The sequence below is a fragment of the Saccostrea echinata genome, unplaced genomic scaffold, assembly GCF_033153115.1.
Source record: "Saccostrea echinata isolate AGI-Se365-2 ecotype Australia unplaced genomic scaffold, CSIRO_AGI_Sech_v1 ptg000023l, whole genome shotgun sequence".
Classification (NCBI taxonomy): domain Eukaryota; kingdom Metazoa; phylum Mollusca; class Bivalvia; order Ostreida; family Ostreidae; genus Saccostrea; species Saccostrea echinata.
The window spans coordinates 14935529-14957446 of record NW_026889772.1 but is presented as its reverse complement, the minus strand read 5'-3'; the positions used below and the strand labels follow the sequence as shown (position 1 = coordinate 14957446).

The 21918-nt window shown below is 34.3% G+C and overlaps 1 protein-coding gene across 1 annotated transcript; it reads right to left on the bottom strand.

Moving 5' to 3' along the window:
* Positions 1 to 12010: 12010 nt before the first annotated feature.
* LOC133191247 (heat shock protein 27-like) lies at positions 12011 to 12765 on the bottom strand. The gene has a single exon (XM_061327001.1). The coding sequence runs from the start codon at positions 12637 to 12639 to the stop codon at positions 12157 to 12159; it is 483 nt and encodes a 160-aa protein (XP_061182985.1). The 5' UTR covers positions 12640 to 12765; the 3' UTR covers positions 12011 to 12156.
* Positions 12766 to 21918: the final 9153 nt, after the last annotated feature.

Genomic DNA, 21918 nt, shown 5'->3' with positions numbered 1-21918 from the left:
TTTTAACGAGGGGCGGAGCCCCGAGTGAATAAAAACTGTGAGTGTATTTACCGCTAACCAATTAAAATATCTATTGTGTAAGTTACTTGTACCAGAGGACCAATGAGAGAAAAGCAAATTGATAATTAGTGCCGCCTACTACGAGGTGTCAAGCCACGGTCCGGAGTCTGTATAAATAGCTGTCTCCATCTGCAAGGATCATACTTAGCTGCGTCACTGCTACTGCAAATTGTTTAAAAAAAAAAACGGAATTGGTACGTGTGAAGATATTGTACCTTTGGAATGTTGAAGACGCAGAAAACATGATTTTTGTCAGGTACAGGGGTAGCGATTGTAGGCTTTTATATTCAAGCCGTGAACTCTGAAAGAAAATTTATCTTTCTAGATCTTTTTTTTTTTTTTTTTTTTTTTTTTTTTTTTTGGAAAAAAGGGGGGATGGGTATGGGAAACATCGCCATTGAACTTTTTCTATATAGCACGGCGTACAGAAAAGAATGAAATGATTTGTGACATTTTAATGAAAGTTTGAAATGGTATTGGAAGTAAAAAAAAAAACTCGGGGACTTCTGATGTGAAATTGCTATTTGTATTTGGAGACGGGAAAGAGAATGACGAGAATTTTTTTTTTTTTTTTTTTTTTTTTTTTTTTTTTTTTTTGTGAAAAAAGGGGGGATGGGTATGGGAAACATTGCCATTAAACTTTTTCTTTATGGCAATCGCCGTACAGAAAAGAATAAACTTTCATTAAAATGTCACAAATCATTTCATTCTTTTCTGTACGCCGATTCTCATAAAGAAAAAGCAATGAAAGTTTATTCTTTTCTGTACGCCGATTGCCATAAAGAAAAAGTTTAATGGCAATGTTTCCCATATCCATCCCCCTTTTTTCAAAAAAACAAAACAAAACAAAAAAAGACCTAGAAAGATAAATTTTCTTTCAGAGTTGACGACTTGAATAAAAAAGCCTACAGTCGCTACCCCTATACCTGTACCTGACAAAAATCATGTTTTCCTGTCTTCAACATTTCAAAGATACAATATCTTCTCACAGTGCCGCAGTTACGTATGATCCTTGCAGATGGAGACAGATATTTATACAGACTCCGGACCGTGGCTTGACACCTCGTAGTAGGCGGTGCTAATTATCAACTCGCTTTTCTCTCATTGGTCCTCTGGTATAATTAAGTAACTAACACAATAGATATTAATTGGTTAGCAGTAAATACACTCAGTTTTTTATTCACTCGGGGCTCCGCCCCTCGTGAATGAAAAACTGTGAGTGTTTTTACCTCTAACCAATTCATATCTATAGTGTAACTATAACTTGTTTTCCTTGCTACTGTGACCTAAAACTAATGACCTAATGCTTTTGTTTAGTTGAGAGATGTCTTGGAAAATAAAATATTGTTTTAGATAATTTATTTTTACATAGTTTTCTCATTTTGATTAATTTTTGGTCTGTTATTTAGTGGCCAAGATCTGATTTGAAACAAATGAAATGTCTTGGATTTAGCATCAATATTGTGACTATGGGACACAGTTTTTTTTTAACGAAAAAATATTTTCATTTTCATTTATTTACATTATATCTTTCAAAATGCTGTGCAAGGTGCACTGGCCATTGTACTTGTTATTGTTCTAACTTTTCTCTTGCAAATGGCGATAATGACACATACATGTAAAAATAAATCAAAAGAAAAAAATAAAAAGGTTAACGTTCACTAAAGGGTCGCCAAACGGTTCCTGTGTTAGGAAAAAAACTATGCATGGAATGAACGAAATTTAATGTGAAGTGTTTTGCTATGTCAAGCTGGGAATACCCGCCGAAAACAGTCATCTACGTAGCTTTTTCTATATTTAGACATATCTTCATGTGTCGCGGCTATTGATATAGGGAATAATCGCGAGTTTCTGCAACACCCTCTTTTAATTTGAACGTAAGTAACATTATATTATGTATATCCACAGGCGCCTGAAGTGTGGATCGATAGCCCCCCCCCCCTTTTAATGATGCAGGGGTCCCAGGTTCGATTCCCGCGGTCTAGCTATACATTTTCTCCTTTCCTGTTACAGTAGAAGAACATCTCCTTGACAGAGTGCTTGCAAAATTATGATAGGTAACACTGTTATTACCTTGGAAATATGTCTCGAAGCAGGGAACCTCCCGTTTGTTTACATATTTTGTTTCTTACCTTTTGTATTTTTTATTATACCGTACAAGGCCATTCTCTAAACGTAAGAAAAGGTACAATCTGCTTGCATAGAACGACGTATGGATGTGATTGATGGGGAAATTTTTATATTATTGAGAAATTATATAAGCTCTTACATTTTTTTTTAATTAAAAGGGGGGGGGGGCTATCGATCCACACTTCAGGCGCTGTGGTCCATTTGGGCCCTGTTATGATAATAAATGCCATTCTATTCTATATTTACAAGAACGTATAAAGGGCCTATATGTCCCTGATATTTATAGATATCAGTACCATTTTGATGAAGTGTACTAGTACCAGTGCCTACTTGAAGTTTTTTTTATAACAAAATCTAGCAGCATTAGGTGAAATATAATATATCATTGATTTATGTATTTTAAATTTTGATTCAGAAAGAATATTTTCGGGTGTGTGTTTCGTGCTCAACCGTCGATAAACTAAGTGTTAACAAACATGTACTTTTATAATGGAAACTATACAAAATGCACTACATACTAGTACTTACAAAAAAATTGTATCCTACTGCTTTGTAGACTTTTATGGTTATCACACTGTTCATTGGCTGTAAAAAGTAGGATACATTTTTTTTGTAAGTCAGTATGTAGTGCATACATGTATGGTTTCCATTATAAAAGTACGTTTGTTATCACTAAGAAAACAATCTCAGAGCATACTAGTATTTTGAAAGGGGGTGTTGTTGAACAGAAAAAAGAAGTATTTCATCTGTGTAAGCATACCTCTTATTCACAGGTTTTTGAATTACTTGAAAATAAAATATTTTGCTGATAAAATTCTTGTTTGTGTCCATTTGCTTGACCCAGTGGATGTAGAAGAGAAGAGGAATATACGCCCCATCCCTGTTTATCAAACATCATCATTTTTATATATAGAATTATTTATGCACATATATCCTTCTACAGAAGGAAGTTAACCCTCATCTGTAATTCTCCAAAGGTTATGTTAGAAGAACCCCCCCCCCTCCTTCCGAAGAGAAACGGCTCAGACACGACCAGATGATATAGGGTATCTTGTTAAGGACATATATAAATACTTCCAGGGAACTGATCAATTTATTTCGAAAAGAAAAGGAACTAATTAAATCATCAATATCAAAATGCAGTTCAGAATTGGAATTTGGACGAAATTTTGTTTCCAGATTTGAACAGTGAGTATAGATCTGCAAGGAAAACAAAGCTTTCAAGATATAGGTCCAATATGCAGTTGAGCTGATATAGTAAGGACAAGCTAGTAAGTCGCATGGGAATAGAGATGTGTGGCAACTAAAAAGGACAGGACTCAAGAATGGAAATCTGACAAAAATGCGAGCAAAGCCAATCAGTGGTGGATAGTGTACTTGTGACCTATGGGAAAGGAGTATAGCTGTATGTTTTCATTTCAAAATAAAAGATAAAAAAAATAAGAGTTACGTACAAGTTCAATTAAAGGAGCAGATGAAGCATTTACCGATAGAATTGCACTTTCTAAAAAAAAAGTATACTGTTGTTAATCTGGTCTGTCGCATAATCTTTTTCCTCCAACTCCTCTTACAATGTACATTTTAAGTACGTAGTAGCCAATTCATCTGTTGAAATAAATTTAAAATGCATACAGTTTAGGTGGTGTCTTGTAAATATGCAACATTTTAAAATTTTCATTTACACACTGAGGACACACTGGGGTAAACTGAGGATGAAAAAGAGTTGTTTTTTCTACAAAGTCTTCCTCCTCAAACTCCTCTGACATTTTATAGGCAGTATCGAATTCATCTGTTGGAGTATGATAAGCGGTTCCTGTAAATGTGCTATTAGAGAAATACCGACATCTTACGAACGAACGTAACCAAAAAAGGGGATCGTTCATTGTACTCACATTTGCATTATTAAACTCTTCAATGTTATTGCGATTTCAAAAGATAAAATCCCCGCAGGATACCTCAAAACTACTTCTCGTCGTAGTCGCCACCGTGACGCTACAATACATTTCAATGGACATTTAAACGAGCAAAGGGGTTCCGAAAAGGGAAAAACACATGTAAAAGGAAAACAAAAAATGTCTCATTTTGAAGCATGAAGTCAAAGATTCTGTCTCACGAAAAAGAGGGCGAGGGAGAGTTAAAAAAATAAACATAAAACAATGTCCTTTTTGTTCACACTACTGGCTAAACTTTGTACATGTAAATCATATACGGTGCCAATTTTGATGCAGCAGAGGCGCATTTAAAGTTACATAGTGAGTCAATATCATGTGTTTCTTTTAAGTTTTCTTTTTCGTGTTGGGGCAAACTAAAATTATTTTTACTTGTATTTTTCTCCACAAAAGTAGATTTTTTAGGTTCTGAAACCTGTAATTTTCTGAAACGTAATACTTTCAAGAATTGAATTAAATTTGCATGTGTCTTGCAAAAATTTTACTTCTGTAAATTTTCCCGTTTGTCCGTCACAGTGTCTCTTTAAACATATTATGTCTCTTAAGTAGATTCCTTATTTTACGCGAGTACTCAATATCGCGAAATGGCCGAAGGGCGTCAAATCGCGAGAACAATAATTCGGGAATGGGTGATGTATCTTAGAGATTTTACATACAGTAAAGCACCATAAAAATAAAAGCGAGTAATTTATTTCGCGAGTGGTGCTTCTAGCGTAATTACGCGATAATTTATTCCTCGCGTATATTTAGGACTCTACAGTAATGCTCATGCCGAATCGTTGGAAATCCGAAATATTTAATGAAAAAAAATCAAAGAGCTGAGAAGGGGGGAGGGAGGGGGCAAAGACTGGAGCAAAATTACGTCTAAGGATCGTATGTATCTAAGAAGAAGCCTTATCAAACGAAAAAATTACGAACGGGCTTTTTTCCCACGGATTCATGATATCGCTATAATACATGTGCATGTATATTGAAGCCGGGTTTAATTTTATTTTGATAGTTTTCTTAGCCATTACAAGGAATTATCACCTCTGACAATATCTGCGTAGAAAATTAATCAATAGCTATTCCTGACGTGATATATATGAGAATGATTTTGCAACTGAAACTCATGCACATTTCATTCAAAATATTCAGGTTTTACAAATTAAAATGCAATGCAAATCAGCTGAGTAGAAATTGGCCTTAGTAACCCCTGTACACATGAATGCTGCTTCGGTAAGTAATTTCCAGACACGTTGGTATCAGCCAAATTAGGTTAGACCATCTTTAAAAATTGTTTCTTTGCCCTCACCGACTGGGTAAAAATGACCCGACTCAAAACTTGTTTAACCTGAGGAAACGATGATATTTTCTCCCGAATTTTCTTTCTCCATCAATAAGAATGTTGAAATTTTCTGGAAAAAAAATTATTACCTATCTACCGACCCAATATTTATATGATAATGTATGAAGAAAATTTTGTTCCAAAAAAGTTGGACCCCCCCCTCCCCCCAATGAAAGAAGGATTTTCGACTTTAAACCCCCACCCCCTTTTTTGTTTTTGTTTTGTTTTGTTTTTGTTTGTCAGATTTTTTCTTGTAAGTTGATTTTTTTTCTCTGGCTCCCCCAACCCCTCCGACTTTTAAAGACGAAAAGTATATGTTTCTAATTCGACTAATGAATGATGTCCTTAAATTATTCATATTTTGAGAACTACAGTATCTTTTTGTCAGTATACTTGAATCAATCTATGATTTTTTTTTCCTTAAAGATGACGCAAATTATAATTTCGAATATAGTTTTTTTTTCTCTGTACATTAGAGCTTCGGTCGAAATTACTCTGAGTGCGGGGTCAAAGTTACCCTTCACGTATTCAGTGTATCTTGTAATTTTATATTCTGACGAATAATGCATGCTTAACAAACAATGACATAATGCTACATAGCTTGAGTGCAAAGAAAATTTAATAAATATACAGCACCCACAGACATGAAGCATCAGAGGGGTTTGCCCCACCTTTTGCACACATTACTTTTTATTGTTCGAAATGTTCATCGAAAGGCTTGTTGCCCCCCCCCCCCCCCCCTTTGTTGCAGTACAGTCAAATAAGGCTAATGTAGTAAAGTATGAAAAAAAAATTCGTACTGAAAGAAGAAAGTTTTTTTTGCTTGCCAGGTTTTTTCAGGTAAGTTGATTTTTTTTCTCTGCCCCCCCCCCATTTAAAACGTCTGTGACCCTACCAAAATGCATAATTTGCAGCTTTTATAATCCACATATCTATACAGATATAACATATATCATGAAAGGCAGCCGAAAGATAAATTAAGTGAAGATTGCAACATAAAACATCATCCAAGAAGACACTGTCTATCATATGAATGCTTTTTTATTTCTTTGAAGTGATATTTCACATAAAGAAAAACCTACCCTTCTTTCTTTATGAAGTTACTTTTTCTTTTACTAGATACGGTATGGAAAAAAAATTATTGCATATACATGCATTGCCCCATTCCACTTTTAATCGTAGTATTCCATGTATTTACTTAAATGTATTGAAAATGGACATTTGATTCGATTAATTGAGCTTCGACCCCCTCTCCCTCCCCAAGTACACAAACATCTACGTGCGACCACTTTAAAAATATTACGTTTTCCGGAGAAGTGCCAACTATTTTCTGATTTTTAATGGTTGATTTCTGAAACGTTAGAAAACAATACTACACTGTATAATTCATTACAACACTTATTGTCCATTGTGCTCTCTCTCTCTCTCCTCTCTCTCTCTTACAAACACATAAATGTACACTTTTAAATACAAGATACTATATAAGCGCATCACCTAGTAACTTGTTGCCTTTGCATGGATTTATACAGGGTATGAGTTTAGATTTCATCCATGCTATAGTCGCCCGCGTGGCGCAGTGGTTAGAGTGTCTGCTCTAGAGTCGCGAAGTAAGGACTTGATCCTTACGTCACGGGTTCGAATCCCACTGTGGGACGTGGAGACCGGTCCTTCGGATGAGACCGTATAAACCGAGGTCCCGTGTCGCAGTAGGTGCTGGCACGAATAAGATCCCTCACTGCTCAATGGCCGTAAGTGCCGAGTATAGGACAAAATTTGCAGCTCTCCACCGGCAAGTGGTGGCGTCTCCATATGAGTGAAAAATTCTCGAGAGGGACGTTAAACAATATACAATCAATCAATCCATGCTATAAAACGTAACTTTCCCCAAATGAACACAGCGCACACTAATATATACATGTATACATATAACCACTGACGCATGACAAATGTGTTTCCTAACCCGTCATAGGTATTTTGGCGTATTTTCTTCTGTTTGTACGCTTTTAATTACATTGTAAGTGATTACAGAAAATTAGACAGGAGAAATTATCATTTACAAAGTGATTGAAATACTGTCCGTTCTATTATACACATATACTTAATTTTTCCGATTTATTAATTTTAAACTAGGTGCAATAACTGGTCCCGGGAAAACTACCGAGATACGGGAAGTTAGGGCGAGTTACGTTCGTTCGTAAGATGTCGGTATTTCTCTATTATACGTTTTCATTTTCATCCTAGATACCAACGTTATTCTATGAAAACCTTAGTTTGCGTAACTCCTCTTACATTTTACGCAGCAGAATCATCTTTTTGAATGTGAATTAATGGGTTATGTCTTTTAGGAGTACAATACTGGTTTCAAAATGTTCATTTACACTCTTGGAGCCAAATAAGTTTATAAAACGTTTTTCTACCAAACCCTTATTCCTCAAACTACTCTTACATTTTACGCATTAGCCAATTCATTTTGTGGAATATGAAAGGTGATATCCTGTTGTACAAAAATGTATCAGAATTTTCATTTTTGTCCCCTGTTTCAGACAAAGCGCAGGGACATTAAATCCCATTCGTCTCTCACTCCGTCCTTTCATCATAAAAACATTAACATTGGTCCTAACTTTTGACTGAACGGGAAAAGCTAAGGCTTTTATATTTCACATGTGTATTACCTCTGACAAGAAAAATCTTTCAGAGTATTCTTTTTGTACATCATATGATCTCTAAGTCTGACTCACTTTTCAATCATTTTAACATCGGTAATAACTTTGCAATTGAGGAGACAAGACTTTTATATTTTCACATGTGCATTGGACCTTTATTTCTCAAATTCTGCATCATATTAGAGCTCTTACATTAAATTTTGATTCCATACGAAAATTATTAAGTGATTAACTTTTGATTGGTAGGAGCCATGGCTTTCATATTTCACATGTGTATTCCTTGTGACACGACCTTTCTTTGGGTACCACCATATTTGACCTTGACCTTGGAGTTTGACCCAGTTTTGCAAAATTTTACCAAACTTTAACCTTGGCCATAACTTTTGAACAATTGTGCTAGGGCTTTCATACTTTACATGTGAAGTCCTTGTGACAAGACCTTCCTTTGGATATCAACAACTTTGACCTTTTGACCTTGACCTAGGAGTTTGACCTACTTTTGAAAAACTTTAACCTTGGCCATAACTTTTGAACAATTAGTGCTAGGGCTTTCATACTTTACATGTGTAATCCCTGTGACAAGACCTTTCTTTGGATACCAACAACTTTGACCCTTTGACCTTGACTTTTGACTTCTTTTGGAAAACTTTAACCTTGGCCATAACTTTTGAATGGTTGGTGCTTCAGCTTTCATACTTCACATATGTAATTCTTGTGACAAAACCTTTCTTTGGATACAAACAGCTTTGACCTTGAACTTGGAGTTTGACCTACTTTTGGAAAACTTTAACCTTGGTCATAACTTTTGAATGGTTGGTGCTAGGGCTTTCATACTTCACATATGTAATCCTTGTCACAAGACCTTTCTTTGGATACCAACAACTTTGACCTTGGCGTCTTTGACCTTGGAGTTTGACCTACTTTTGGAAAACTTTAACCTTGGTCATAACTTTTGAACGATTGGTGCTACGGCTTTCATATTTCACCTGTGTATTTCTTGGGAGAAGGCCTTTCCTTAGGCACATTAATTTTGACCATTTGACCTTGACCTTGATGTTTGACATACTTTTGAAAAAACTTTAACCTTTTCCATATTTATTCATTGGTTGCTGCTAGGGCTTTCATATTTCACAGGTTTATTCCTCGATACAAGACCTTACTTTGGGTACCAACATATTTGATTTGCATTTGAGAAAGTTTAACCTTTGCTATAAGTTGCCATACGGGGGCATCAGTGTTTCACAAACACATCTTATTTTTATGTCCCCGTATAGAAGATTTGGGGGTATATAATTTTTGCCCTCTCTGTCCGTCTGTCTGTCTGTTTGTTTATCTGTTTGTCCGCAAAAACTTTAACATTGCCCATAACTTTTGATTGGTTGGAGCTATGGCTTTCATATTTCACATGTGTATTCCTTGTGACAACACCTTTCTTTGGGTACCACCATATTTGACCTTTTGACCTTGACCTTGGAGTTTGACCCAGTTTTGCAAAATTTTATCCAACTTTAACCTTGGCCCTAACTTTTAAACAATTGGTGCTTCAGCTTTCATACTTTACATATGTAATCCTTGTGACAAGACCTTCCTTTGGATACCAACAACTTTGACCCTCTGACCTTGGAGTTTGACCTACTTTTGAAAATCTTTAACCTTGGCCCTAACTTTTGAACCGTTGGTGCTAGGCCTTTCATACTTCACACATCTAATCCTTGTGACAAGACCTTCCTTTGGATACCAACAACTTTGACCCTTTGACCTTGACCTTGGAGTTTGACCTACTTTTGAAAAACTTTAACCTTGGCCATAACTTTTGAACCATTGGTGCTAAGGCTTTCATACTTCACATAAGTAATCCTTGTGACAAGACCTTTCTTTTTTATACCAACAATTGTAATCCATTGACCTTGACCTTGGACTTTGACCTACTTTTGAAAAACTTAAACCTTGGTCATAACTTTTGAACGATTTGTGCTTCAGTTTTCATATTTCACCTGTATATTTCTTGTGAGAAGGCCTTTCCGTAGGCACCATTAATTTTGACCATTTGACCTTGACCTTGATGTTTGACTTACTTTTGGAAAACTTTAACTTTTTCTATATCTATTCAATGGTTGCTTACTTTTGAAAAACTTTAACTTTTTCTATATCTATTCAATGGTTGCTGCTAGGGCTTTCATATTTCACAGGTATATTCCTCGAGACAAGACCTTACTTTGGGTACCAACATATTTGATTTGCATTTGAGAAAGTTTAACATTTGCTATTATAAGTTGCCATACGGGAGCATCAGTGTTACACAAACACATCTTGTTTAAAGAAGGAAATGATCAATTTCTCTCTTTCGAAGTATTACAGTACTGTTAAGTTTGGATTCCTATTTTTCTCATGCAGGCTGCACACAGAATTATTTTATGCAGTGAAATGTTTTATGCTGGTCCTGAAATACTTATTAAATTAACTGTCAACCCAGGTTATACAGTATAACTTTGGTTTAGCTATTAAATTCATTCCTTAAAGGGGCCTGGACACAGTTGCATTGTTTACATTTTAAATTTCTATGTTTATTCAAAATAAATGGATTAAACTTACATGAATATTCTTAGAAATCAATGACAATGACATTCTTCTTTACATCACATCAAACATATCTGTTTTTGTAAACAGGGCAAGAGCTCTGTTATTGTTAATGTTTACGTTTTACCGGGTGTGTTCATTTTGTTAACTCTGTTTAGCTCTGCACACGTCACGGAGTAAGTTTTGCTTTCTCACATTTCTAGTCTGAATTTTCTGGATTATAGTTTTAATATTCTTCATTAACACAAAACAAAATTTCTACTTTTCTTAAGTATTAAGGAAAAAGTTTACTTCTTGTGAAAGTGGAAGCATATGTCAATCTAACGCGTCCCGAAATTCGTAGTTTTTATAATTTCCTGATAAAAGAAGTTTCTGAATACGCTTTTATATTTCCCTGTGAAATGCTCTAGCAATAAATAAATCACGATATTATATAGAAAATATTAACTTCATATCTGTGTATAGGCCCCTTTAAGTATGCAAAAGTTAAATTATTTCCATTTGCACTTACTAAAATGAATGAATGAATGAATTTGAATGTTATTTATCATTGATTACAACAACAATATGAAGTATTTGACAGAAGTAATTTGATTTAAATCAGAATATATGTTTTTAATGATCAAAGATATTTGATTACATCCTTCAAAGTGAGCAATCGATATATTTTTAAGAGATATTTGTAAATATCATTGTATTAAATTAAAGATAACCATTTATATATATATACACTTTATGTTAGACAATATGTGGGAAAGCCTATTCCCATAGAATGGCGAGATTATTTTATTGACTATTATGGGAGAAATATGAGGATTTATATATTATCGTTATCTCCCTTTGGTAATAAATTAATGTGTAAAATACAAACGATGATAACCAAGCATTATCTTCGTGTAAAATAATGAACATTCATATTATAATTATTGTTGTTTTATGATATTTACAGGGCTGTACATAATTATGCACTCCATTATGCAATAAATGTTTTAAGAACCCTGACAGGAGTTGTGTATCATTCCATATATATACCCCTGTTGTGACACCACGTTTGTAGGGATAACACTAAGCAATTTTCTTTGGAATTTCACTCAACATGTCAAAGAAGTTTCAAAATTTCCAAAAACATAGGTCATAATAAAAAAAATATCCCCTTAAACTTACTATAATTGTGACAATGGAATTTATACAGCCCTCCGTAGCATAACATTTCCAATATTTGTTAAAATATTAAATAAGTCTACGCTTCTTTCAACTTTATGACCCTGGCCTTGTAGGCCTAATTGAACACTCATTAAAACACATTGAACAATGCAACACATTTTTATTGAATTTCTTAAACATAATAAACAAATACAAAGTGTCAACAAAACAAGTCATACAATTCTTACCAAGACGTCAGTTAATCCACAAAAACAATATACAAACATGCTGCGTTTTACGAAGAAAGTTATGATTTAATGGCCTTAGTACTTTTCGGGACTGGAGCCTCAATACACAAAACGCCGTCGGAGGACAGCGAGGAGGTCATTTTCCCGGGGTCCACGCTTTCTGGAAGAACATAGGACCTGGTAAACTCCCTGTATACTTTTTTCCCGGGTCCTGATTCCTCGTGTTTTGCGTGGACTGTCAACTTGTTCTTGTCCATCGTTTTCACAGTAATCTCCTCCGGTTTGAAGTCTCTGCAGTCAAATTTCAGGTGTAGTCTTTTGTTTCCAGCTTTATCTTCTACGATAGGATTTTCTAGTTCTAACAGATTTTTCCCAAAATGTTGTAGGTCAAACGGGTCGAAGTCAAACTCCCAAGGGTCCAACTTGAACAATTCCTTCTGGAACTCTTCAAAAACCCTATTAACCTCACTCGGGATGAGCGCTGTTTGATTAAAGGTCACAGGTATCAGCGACATCAGTTTATCCCTAGGCACCAGCGACATGATTAATATTTGATTTAGAAACTTCTCAAGAACGGGAAATACGTACCCAGAGTTTAAAAATTATTCCTGCTTTATACCCGCATGCGTAAATACTAGAAAACACCGGAAGATCTAGAAAGACAAAAATCCAGAATCAACGCGAAAATTCGAGATGTATAGGGCATATTCTAAAAGATGGATATGTGTTTTTTCAACAGAGAGAACGGCCTGCGATTTGTGCGGCAAAATAATGTAGGCCTTTCAACTAATTTTTCAAGTTGTACATATGGTATTTAAAACAAATTTGATAGATAGATTTACAGTTACGCGAAATTCTCAAAAAAGATTATAACATATACATACCTTTATTGAAACCGTTTTAAAATTTAATTATTAATAGTTGATTTGCACGATGTTGTGTTTTAAGGACAGGTAACTCATGATCAAGTGTGAAAAACGACCAACAAAGTGCCGATTTATGAGTTATCGTATATAAGAATGACATATAGGCTGCTTCAGTTGGTATTGTTATGTACACAAAAGGCCGGTTCCTTACATTGTTTTGTACACAAAAGGGTTGGCCAGTACAAGGAGAATGTGTTCACTCTACCTGGAATAACGCGGGGATTAAATGAATGGGGAACGGACTATATTCAAGATTTTCAACTCTCTCTGGCAGTTGTTACGAGGAAGAAAATATAATGTCATGTTTTTTTTGTGTGTGTTAATTATCTTACTCGTTTAACTAAGCACGAAGAAGAACGACCAAGTATGAAAATTTAATCAGGTTAAAATTAAGAAGGGGGGTAGATTTCACTTTATATTTAAAAAATTCACTCATATATTATTTCACAGTGTCCGTAACTATATTGTAAATAATTTACAAAATTATATTAAATTTTAAAACCACTGGATTCTGCTGACAGGCTGACAGCAAAGAAACACTTGGGAAATACTGAAAATTGGCCTGTTAAAAAACAATTACTACCTAGGACCTGCTGTAAACAAGTTCTGGTAATGAGTTATCGTTCTTTACATCTATTCCTAGCGGCAGTTGAAAGGCCTAAATAATGCTGTCGATGCCATCTTTAAAAAAAGTTTGCTTCAAAAACACTTGCGAACATGAAATTAAAATAGTTATTAATGCGATTAGAAAATTTCCGAATGAATAAAAAAATAAATAAAATAATAGTCTCCTGGAGGTTAAAAAAAGTTTTGAGTCGGGCCGTTTTTGGTAAGTCGGTCGGGAGAGGGCAAACAAACATTTTTTAAAGATGGCCTGATAATACAAAATGTATGATTATTTAAAGAATGGGGCGTACAAGGCGAGGATAATTCCTTGCTCTGAGACACTCTATTTCTCAATTTTCAAAGTTGAAAAGTTTTTTTTTTTCTTCAAAAATTATGTTGTCAGATATGTCATCTTTAACACAAATTATACCTTATTGAATAACTTATTCATTGATAATTTGATTTTTATATTTACTGTAAAAGCCTATTTAGTTTAAACTTTATTCCATTTGAATAAGTCAACATATATATATATATATATATATATATATATATATATATATATATATATATATATATATATATATATATTAAAAATTGTTTGTATACACATAGGATTCGGAAACAAGTTGTTACAATTTATATTAATCCATTTCTGAATTATAAATGTACAATTGCCCTTGTTGCATGCATGGCAAATATGATAAATGAAATAGTAAAGAAAAATAACAGTAAAAATACAACAGTAAATGAACAAATATTTGAAAGATATATTAATATAATATGTTATAACCTAAATCGATAAACCACATATTAACAATTTCAATATACACACACATTAACATACCGTTCTTAAAATAGAATAAACAATGAGTCTTATATACACATAACTTATAATATACAATAAAAGCCTATAACGAAAATGGGTTAAATAGAGCCATGATTTTTGGATATGAATGAGTTAAGTCTCCATTCTATATAATGAGTTTAAATGACGGGGAAAATGAATGTAAAATCTATTTTATGTTTCAAAAAAAAAAAAAAATGGAATGTGAACCCATTCTATTTGAAAATCGGACATTTCTGAAAAAAGACTGTCTAGAGTAGTGTTTATGTTTTAATTTTACCGCAAGCTTTGGAAAGAGTTCGAATCACGTATGAGGCTCTATTTTTCTGTTCACATACCTTAAAAACTGAAAAATAAATTATTATCAATAAATAATTCAATAGAATAAAGGAATTAAATATGTAAAAGATGATACTGAGAACACAATTTTTGAAAAATAACTTTTTTATGAACTTTTATAATTGAAAAAATGTTCAGACGGGGGGTTGTCCTCGCCTTGAATGCCTCTATTCTTCAAAATGGTGATAATTCACGGAAGCCGATAGGCGCCAAGTCAGAAAAAAATAACTGGCGACTGCCAAATATATTTTTATATGGCGATCACCAGATATTAATTGGCGGCTTCCAGATATCCCTAATTATTTTGAGGTTGCTTGTATTTAAATTAAGGATGTCAAAATATTTATTTTCCTTAGTCGATCATTCGATTGCATTATTCGAACGATAGTCGAATATTCGGAACATTTTCTGAAAATAAAATTTTATTTCATACTTCATTGGTACATACTCAGAAACCTTTTTAATTAAATCTATTTAAAAAGTAACATCAAAATTAATGCAACGTAGCGCGTGGATAGCATGATTCTATGAAATAAATTTAGAAACCTAATTCTCCAAAATTTATTATTTCCCCGTAAATAGAATTCATAAATCGGCCTGTACATGCAGGCATTTTTTATTAAGTAAGCATTAAAAAATTGCCAGCCGATATTTTTTAAAGTTTATTATGAAATAAAATGGAGGGGGGCTATCAAAATGTCCTCAAACAGTTTAAAATGTAAGCACATTGTTTTATTAATTATCGATGCATCAAAACAGGTTTATTCCTTGCATTTGAGCAAACTTAAAATAACAAAAGATAATTGGTACATGGTATAAGATCAAGTCCAATTAATAATTTTACAAACAAAACCCATTATATTGGTTGGTAATTTATTACAAAAACAACACCGGCAGTTACTGACAATTAATTTTCGAAGTAGTGAAGCACTTATAATTGCTGTACTTTCTATACGTACATGGAAAATCTACCGTTGTTTTGTTGAGGAAAATTATCGACTATGAGAAAAAACTGTTTCTCATTTTTTTGATGAGAATTCCATCTCATCTATCACACATTTATTGCATTTATTTAGTTAAAATAATATTCGAATGTCGTTTCATTATTCGATCGTCGGTCCATTCGACTGATAGTCGAATAGTCGACTATTCGTTGACATCCCTAATTTAAATGTATGTGGCGGCCGGAGTGGGGTAAATGTCAAAACTGTCATGTTTATTTACTGCGCAGACCAGTATAATGGATCTGCGCAGTATATATAAATGAATACATATCTATATATAACAATTAACCAGTCTTCAAATAAACTGCGACATTCTGCCACAATATCTGATTTTTGCGTCATAGATCTATCGCGTGTTTCAAAATCTTAAACCCTTTGAGGGGGTTATGCGGTTGCTCATAATGACAGTGAAAAATGCACAAAACGCAGAAAATATGTGCACATAGCGGTTTATTGCATTCATATAAACTTCATATGTTTGACGTCAATATAGTTTTACAGAATATAATTATTACTATGTAAAATTTATTGGTTTTTCAACAAGTTGCACATGTTCAAGACTGTAATTGTCAAAGTAAAAAAAAAAAAGTAAGGAAAAAAAAAAGAACTGAATAGTACTAAAATTTACGCATTTTTCTTACCCAAAATTGGATAATGTAAATAAATCCCTGTCATATAAAAAATTTAAGTCATTCTTTAAAATTTGAAGGTCAGTTTTCACAGGAACCATTGCTGTTTTGCTGTATAACAATGCATTATAAGATACATCTGCAGAATCGACCAACGAGAAAATATCCACAATAAGCAAGCTTTTATACTGCACGAAGACACTAGAAATCTAGAAATACTGCGAAATAATGCAAGATTATGAGGCACATTGTAAAATTTGGATGGGACTTTCAAACGAGTTAATAGCTGCAGATCTGTAGCTCGCTGGTCTGAAAAAAAATTGGGATGGACGACCAGAGAGCTACAGTGCCACCCATTGAAAAAAGCGTATAATTATTGCGCACAAAAAAGTGCGCTGTTCCTTGATTTTTTTTGTTTACCGTATATTTCAAAGTGTTTCTATCATATTCTTTTACTACTTCTACAACAAAACTGCATGTAAAAGTCATGCACGAAGCGCATTGGACTGAATTATCTTGCTACCTAATATGAGAGTATAATAGGCGAAATTTTCGATGGTCGCAATTTCAAGCCCAGGAGTGCTATAAACAACGGTTTGGGGAAATATCTTGTTGTGGAAGTAGTAAAAGAATATGCGAGGAACACGCGGTTTGTAAAATTTTGAGATGGCAGCATAAATAAACGGAGAAATATGCGCAATAAATATACACTTTTTTAATGGGTGCCACTGTAGCTCTCTGATAGTCCATCCCAAATTTTTCAGACCAGGGAGCGACAGATCTGCAGCGAACGTGTTAATTGATCGTGTGCGCGATAGACAATATATATATATATATATATATATATATATATATATATATATATATATATATATATATATATATATATATATATATATATACAGAGAGAGAGAGAGAGAGAGAGAGAGAGAGATACATTTGTATGTTTAATGGTAAATATATTAATGGTAAATATTTTCTTTGGACTTAAAACAGTACATGTAGTTTAAACAATGTACACAAACAAACAATTTACCGAAATGGAGCTTACACAGGTCCACAGGAGGCAATAATTTTATTTCAGTTGAAAGGGGGGGGGGTGCACACACAAACATAAATTCCTTGAAAAGCCCCCCCCCCCCCCCTGTGGCCTTCAACTCGACATTTAGATATATCGACGACGTATTGTCAATTAACAATAGCTATTTCCATTCTTATGTCGATACGATATATCCCGGTGAGCTTGAGATAAAAGATACCACAGAGTCTGAAACATCTGTTTCATATTTGGATATTTTACTTGAAAAAGACGTTAATGGTAATCTAACAACCAAGCTTTATGATAAACGTGATGACTAACTTTTCAATCGTCAACTTCCCTTACTTATGCAGCAATATACCTTCATCACCTGCATACGGGGTATATTTCTCTCAGTTGATTCGATACGCAAGAGCATGCTCTACGTATGTACAATTTCTAAAGCGAGGTAAATTATTGACAAACAAGTTGATGAAACAAGAATATCAGCTGTCTCGTTTAAAGTCATCATTTCGTAAGTTCTATGGTCGCTACAACGACCTTGTCAGCAAATACAATTTATCATTGAGTCAAATGCTGACTGACGTTTTTCATACTAATTGTTAGGCCATTATTTACACACTGAATTGTCGACGGATTTCTCCGTAATTTCCCGATCATGACAAGGAGCACACGGCGGGTGTGACCGGTCGGCAGGGGATGCTCACTCCTCCATGGCACCTGATCCCACCTCTGATGTTTTAGAGGTCCGTGTTTACTCTGCTCCAAAATTTGTATTGTTTAATGGACTTTTGAGCTTGATTACTGTTCGTTATCTCCATATATTTCATTTAAAACATTAATCTGCTAAAAGTACTATTTCTAGGCCTAAATTGAAATATTGTTTGTTTGCCCTTAGCCGACCGACCCACAAAAAAACTTACGAAAAATGTACCCGATGCGAGCGACAAAAAAGCGGCGGCGTAAATCGAAGATTTTTACAATGCTTGGATCTGTAGCTCTCTGGTTTATCTGTCTGAATTTTCCCAACCAGAGAGCTACAGTTCTGCAGCTAGGTCAGGAGTTATGGTGTTAGGATGAGGCTCTACTGATTATAAAGTGAAAATGCATTATTTCTTTGAAAACTTCACTTCTGCTCCTGGGTATTAAGCAAACATTATTATTAATTATTAAGTATTTAGTGCTTAGTTATGATGAGCAGGGGTGCCTGTTTCAAAATTATGAATTTCATGGCCTCCGAGTCAGGGATTCTGGTATTAGAGTGGGGCTTTATTGATAACATAGTGAAAATGCATTAATTCTTTGAAAAATTTCTACTGGGTATTTCGCAGGTCCTTAACACAAATTTACTATAGTTTTCTACAGTTGACTTTCAATTAGTAAATACTTTGAAACGTTGATTTACTATGAAAATTTACTCTAGAACTTTTTTGAGATAAATTTCAAAGATTAGAATCTCTTACATTCAATAACAGTGATGTAAAATTTGGAGAAAATTTGTGAATATACAAGTAATAGTTCCATTTGATATTTAAAAAAAAATGTGCATATATGAATTGCAGAACATAAAATATTACAATCTGAAATCCAGAGTAAAAATACTTTGATTAACTATAGTGAAAACTTTGATTTACTTTAGTAAAAACTTTAATACTATAGTAAACTATAGTTAAATGTAGTATTTTTTTGTTATGGATAAACTAAGTGCATGATTATGATAAACAAGGAGGCCTCTTCCAAATTTTAAATTTCATGGGTTTGGGATTCTATAGATCAGATAGTGAAAATGCACAAATTCTTTGAATATCTTCTTCTCTCCCCCTGGGTACATGTATTAAGCAGACAAACTAACTGCATTACTATGATGAGCAAGGATGCCTCTTCCAAAATTATGAAATTCATAGTCCCTGGATAAGGAGTATTTGTTAAGCATGGAAGGGGGGTATACGGTGAAAATGTATTATTTTTTGAAAATCTTCTTCTCTGTCCCTGGGTTTTAGTAGATAAACAGAGTGCATGGTTTCTCTTCCAAACTTGTGAATCCCCCCCCCCCCCTTGGCTAGGGTCTTTGGCGGGCTCTATTGATGCATTATTATGACGAGCAAATCGAAATAATAACAAATCGGGGGCAGATAAAGATTGAATGGAAATATGAAAAGGAAGAAGAATGTGTAACATTTATTGACGTATGCATATTCCATGTGTTCTTATGCTTTAGATAAATAATCATGCGAAGTTTAAAAGAGGTGAGGCAGACGACGAGGAAAGAATTGCAAGCCTTCTCTCTTTTTATGTATCAGTCGAAAACGGTATATTTAAACACAGAGACAAAATAGAGACAAAAGAGTTACATTATTGATAACATATAGTGCATATTAGAATACAAAAGTAGGAAAAATGTGACTCGACCCCAGATTTAAAAAGAAAAAAAAATGGAAAAGGGGGGAGGGGCTCCATACCCCAAGTGCCTGTATTCTGGTGCTGGGCAGGGCTCTATTAATTTGCGTTCTATAGAATTTATTAAAAATGCAACAATGCGTTAATTACAACGCGCCGACGCGAAGTGAAAACGCGCTAGTGCAAAGCGACAACGCTAGCTAGCGCGTTGTTACTAACGCATTAATTGTTGCACTTTTGCCGGCGCGTTGTTAATAACACGCTGTCGCGCTAACACAACACGCCGTCACGCTAACAAAATTTTTCAAAATGGCCGTTGCGCTAACACACAACAGGCCGTTGCGCTAACACACAACATGCCGTTGCGCTAACACAACTTTACACAATGTATTGTGTGTTAGCGCGACGGCGTGTTGTGTAAAGTTGCGTTAGTGTAACACTGGAGTTGTGTGCTAGCACGACGGCGCGTGGTCTTGTAAAGTTGCGTTAGCGTGACGGCTTGTTTTGTGTTAGCGTGACAGTGTGTTCATGACGGTGTGGTCATGATTAAATAAACTTGAATCTACACTACCTGAGGATGCTTCCATATCAATATGACTCATCATGTCTTTGCTCTTCTTGAGAAGATTTAAAGATATATATTCTATATATTCCTAAGTTAAACTTCAATCGCCTATCGTGACCCCGCCCTAGTCTTGGGGTCATGATTTGAAAAAAAAAATGACTCTACACTATGTAATTAAGTTTTCACATAAGTTTCATCTTTCTGAACCAGTGGTTATTGAGAAGATTTTTAAAAGATGACACTTAATTTTCACTAATTCTTAATTATCTCCCCTTTGAAAGAGGGTGTGTCCCTTCTTTTGAACTAAATCCCCATCACCCAAGGATACTTTATGGCAAGTTTGGTTGAAATTGGCCCAGTGGTTCTTAAGAAGTCGAAATGTGTAAAATTAACCGACGAAACACAACAGTCGACAGACCGGACACCGGGCACAGAAGAGCTCACATAAGCTCTTTATCGCTGAAATTAAAAATGTTTTAACCAGATTAACATCCGTTACTCTGGTTTCACCCTCAGTAAAGAATTTACTCAGATTATGATACATAAATGTGGTGTGGAATTTTTTCCAGAAAATATTTTAAGGGTTATGCTTTTTTTGGAAAACCAAATTATGAAAATTGTTTGGCAAAGATTATTGTCACTGATTAAAGCGGGTATCTCCTAGTGGGAATCAAAATTGATACAGAAAATTTTTACACAGGGATCTTTTTATAAATTTTTGCTTGTTAAACTTTTTTCAATTAAGTAAATCGTCAATCTTTTGATTGTTGATACCCCCCCCCCCCCCCCATTTAAAAAGCGATACTACGTGCCTGTTTCATATGTCAAAGTACATTTATTTTTCAAAAACTTATCAAAAATGTACATTAAATATGCATTGCCAATGTATGCACATTAATTAGCGTCATCTACACCAGTAATATAGGGTTATTGAACTTATATTGGTGAATATTGGCATGAGTTGGCTGTACAAATGGACGAGCTTTCGAGTGCATTTGTATGTACAGCCAACAAATGCCAATATCCACCAATACAAGTTCAATAACTCTTGTTTTATATAGCTAAAACATCTCCCATTGATTTAGATTAATTATTACAATCAAATAACTCTCATTAATAAGAATTTTTCAATATCGGTATTTCAATTAGCGTCTGTCCTGTAAGTGTTCAATATCGCATCATTCCAATGACCCAACAAGTGTTATGATTTGCTTATTGAGGTTTTATTGAGGCTAATACGTACTAAATCATTAATTAAAAATTTCAGTTTTGTGTGAAAATAAATACATCTTACCCAAATTCAATGATTCAAAATTGATAATATTGACTACTCTTTTTTAAAAAAATCATAAAAGTCTGGACTTTTTTAACTTGATTTAAACCACATAAACTGAAGATTCTCTGTAAGATCACATTTTGGGCTCAAAGGAATCAAATGGGGGGGGGGGGGGGGCTTTGTTCTTAAGTTA

What these genes read in the sequence shown, in the direction of transcription:
- LOC133191247 (XM_061327001.1), bottom strand. Translation starts at nt 12,639, where the DNA reads ATGTCGCTGGTGCCTAGGGATAAACTGATGTCGCTGATACCTGTGACC.